The sequence below is a fragment of the Drosophila montana genome, unplaced genomic scaffold (genome assembly GCF_035044405.1).
Source record: "Drosophila montana isolate Dmon_TW-CO22-7 unplaced genomic scaffold, ASM3504440v1 contig_1455_1, whole genome shotgun sequence".
NCBI lineage: Eukaryota > Metazoa > Arthropoda > Insecta > Diptera > Drosophilidae > Drosophila > Drosophila montana.
Window position 1 is genome coordinate 1,452,843 of NW_026996406.1, and position 3,172 is coordinate 1,456,014.

At 38.0% G+C, this 3,172-nt stretch overlaps 1 protein-coding gene across 1 annotated transcript; it reads left to right on the top strand.

Annotated features, from left to right (window-relative positions):
• The first annotated feature begins 1,355 nt into the window (after positions 1-1,355).
• Positions 1,356-1,897, top strand: Cpr65Au (Cuticular protein 65Au). The gene is made up of 2 exons (XM_064686448.1): positions 1,356-1,529; positions 1,592-1,897. Exons 1-2 carry the CDS (start codon positions 1,390-1,392, stop codon positions 1,776-1,778), a joined length of 327 nt encoding a protein of 108 aa, XP_064542518.1. The 5' UTR covers positions 1,356-1,389; the 3' UTR covers positions 1,779-1,897.
• Positions 1,898-3,172: the final 1,275 nt, after the last annotated feature.

Here is a 3,172-nt window from a genome sequence, read left to right on the forward strand (position 1 = left end):
TCGGACTAATCAGTATTTTCTTCTATAATAAAATAAAACAAAAGAGGACTCTAGTCGGAAGTGCCCGACTGGGGTATACCTTGAACCTTCTTCTACCAACACCAAATGCTCACATTAAATGGGGGGATATTTGTTTCCCAACTCTTAGAACGGGGTGACCACTTGCCTCAGAACTAGAGCAGTCACAAATGGATCACTTTCTTGGACTAAGTAATCAGTACTTTCTTGTATAATGAAATAAAACAAAAGAGGGCTCTAGTCGGGAGTGCCCGACTGGGGTATACCTTGAACCTTTTTCCGCCAACGTCGATATCGATTATTATCGATTAATGCGATTATCGAGCACAAGCTCGAGCTGTGCGGTCACTAGCAGGACCTACGTTGAAAATTTCAGTCTCTAGCTCTTACAGGCTGTTCAGACAATGCTAGATCGACTCGGCTATTGATGCTGATCAAGACTATATATACACCTTATGGGATCGAAGATGCTTCCTTCTGCCTGCTTTATACAGGTGGAACTTCCTTCTTACTCATTTTCAATGTGTTCAGAGTAGAATTAATGAGCTAAAAAATACTGCATTTGAAGCTCTGGTTACACTGGATTTTAAGGGGAATTTTAGCATAAGTAGTTGAGATTGTGTCTTGCTCGAGAAATAAACTCTGAGCAGCACTCGAAAATGGGTTCATTTTGTGGCCTTAATGCTCCGTGCTTTCTCGTACAATAAAATATAATTAATGAGCTTAAAAATACTGCATTTGAAACTCTGGTTACACTGAATATCAAGGGGAATGCTTGAGAGAGGAGCAGTCATTATATGACCTTAATACTCAGTACTTTCTCGTAAAATGAATTATTATTAATGTGCTAGTAAATGCTTATTGCATAATTTTCAAATGTTAATTTGTGTTAAGTAACTGAGGTTATGTCATGCCTGGGATGCCGAGCTGTGAGCTGTACTAAGTCGCAGAAAGTCAAAGTTATTTTGATTTAATACATGCTCAAATATTTCGCCTCGGGCGCGAACTTACTCGCAATACATTTATCATAGCTAAATAATTACAGAGTAGTGATATTTTGATTTAGCTTTATCTTAGCTTTTATTTTATTTGTTTCTTTTTTATTTCGTATTTGGCAAGCGTATGAGGAATGACAATCAAAGTTGTTTTATTGCAACCAAAAAAAAAGTGTTAATCTATAATTAAAATGTATTTTATTGAATTTTTTCATTAATTTGTTTACTTAGAATATTGTAGTATTCTTTTTGTTTTTTTTTTTTGTGGCGCCGATTAGGATATTGTTCTCTAGAACTTTTAGCACCAGGTCGCCTATAAAAGCCATTCGCGTTACGGTCAACGGGCCAGTTAAGTGCAGTCGAGTGTAAATTAAACATGAAGTGCTATACCCTGTTTTTAGTTGTGTGCCTGGCGTTGGTTAGTTTCGCCCGGGCAATGCCTGCCGAGGATGATTCAAAGGCGGAGACTCTGCGCCTGGAAACCGACAACAATGGCATCGACAAATACTCCTTTACGTGAGTTTTGAGCTGTCCACATCCGAAGCATCCATTTAATATCCTCTCCCTACCATGCCCAGCTACGAGACCAGCAACGGCATCGCACGCAGCGAGGAGGGCGTCCTGAAGCCGGGCACCGGAGACGCCGAGGGCGTGCTCGCCGTTTCCGGCTCCAGCAGCTGGACGGCGCCCGATGGCAAGAAATACGAGATTACCTTCACCGCCGACGAGACGGGCTACCATCCCATTGTCAAGCTAGCTGCCTAGACACGGCCCAGACAGGCCGACTAACAATTAATGGAACATTCCCAAAAAACCAAACAAAAAAAATTGCAAATATACAAAAATTATATAAAAATAAATAAATAATATATAGAAGCTATAAACTATAACTAGATATGCACAAAAAAAAAGAAAGATGAAAATCTGAATGAAATGCAAAGCAAGCAATTTGCAGCAGGAATTCCTAGAAGATTCCCAACTCTTAGCTTACTATATACTATATACTATATATGTCTGATATTTTTCGTACTTATATGTAGGAGTACCTATATATATGTAGATATTCGACTCTCATGTTACGACCGTGGTCAATAAGTCCATAATTGCTTTGGGTTTCATCAATCGATGATCCAAGGAGTTTGCCAATCCCTTTTTATATCTTTGGTACGACCTATTCTTGAGTATGCCTCATGTGTCCAGTAGCCAAAATATTCCATTCATCACGACGAAATTGACTCTGTACGAAAACAACTCTTGTTGTTTGCCCTTTGTGGATTAAACTGGGATCCTGATATGCGATTGCCGTCATACTCCAGCAGACTTCTGTCTATTTAACTTCCCTCTTTAAATAATTGTAGAATTTTCCTTTATTCATAAGAGACTAGCCAAAGTGCGTCTCCTACAACTATGTGGATGTCGGTGGTGAATTCCAAAAGCTGACTAAGTCATGAAGCTTAAAATCGTGCTAAAAAATACTGCATATTCAGCTCTGGTAACACTTTGTCAACGGGAATTTTAGGTTAAGTAATTGAGCTCATGTCATGCTTGAGAGATAAGTTTTATTCATTCGAATATTCCAAGTCCAAGTATAGAACACATTAATAAATCGTCTTAGCTGAAATCGGACTCGCAAAACAGTTATCATAGCTCAGCGAGATGGGTATTTTTTCCACCCTAGGGTGACCGTATAAATAAAACATACAAATATGAATGCATTAAATAGTAATAATAATTAATAATACATTTCCGCTAACCTGCAGTCTATGCCTCCGCTTATACAATTTTTGGCGAAGCATCAAAAAAGTGAAATATTCTTGATCTGAGATATGATAAAAATTAAACAGGAATTCGATTTAAACCAGCTACAAATTAACAAAGCATGCTCGATAGAGGAACGAAATAAAAATGAAATGAAAAGAAAGTAATTTATTTATGAAACCCGGATCCCTGTAACAAAGGCCAACTCTTAGTTTCTGGCAAACAATATGTGCTTGCTTTGCGCATAAAACTAACAGTTATGCAAATTCCTGTTTATCGATTCTTAATTATCGATTTGCATAACGCGTTCTAGGCCCAAAACGAAATGAAAAGTATGACGCAAGAGCGGCTTCTGCTTTAACTATAAAAACTGGAACCCGATTCGTATATATATATATTTT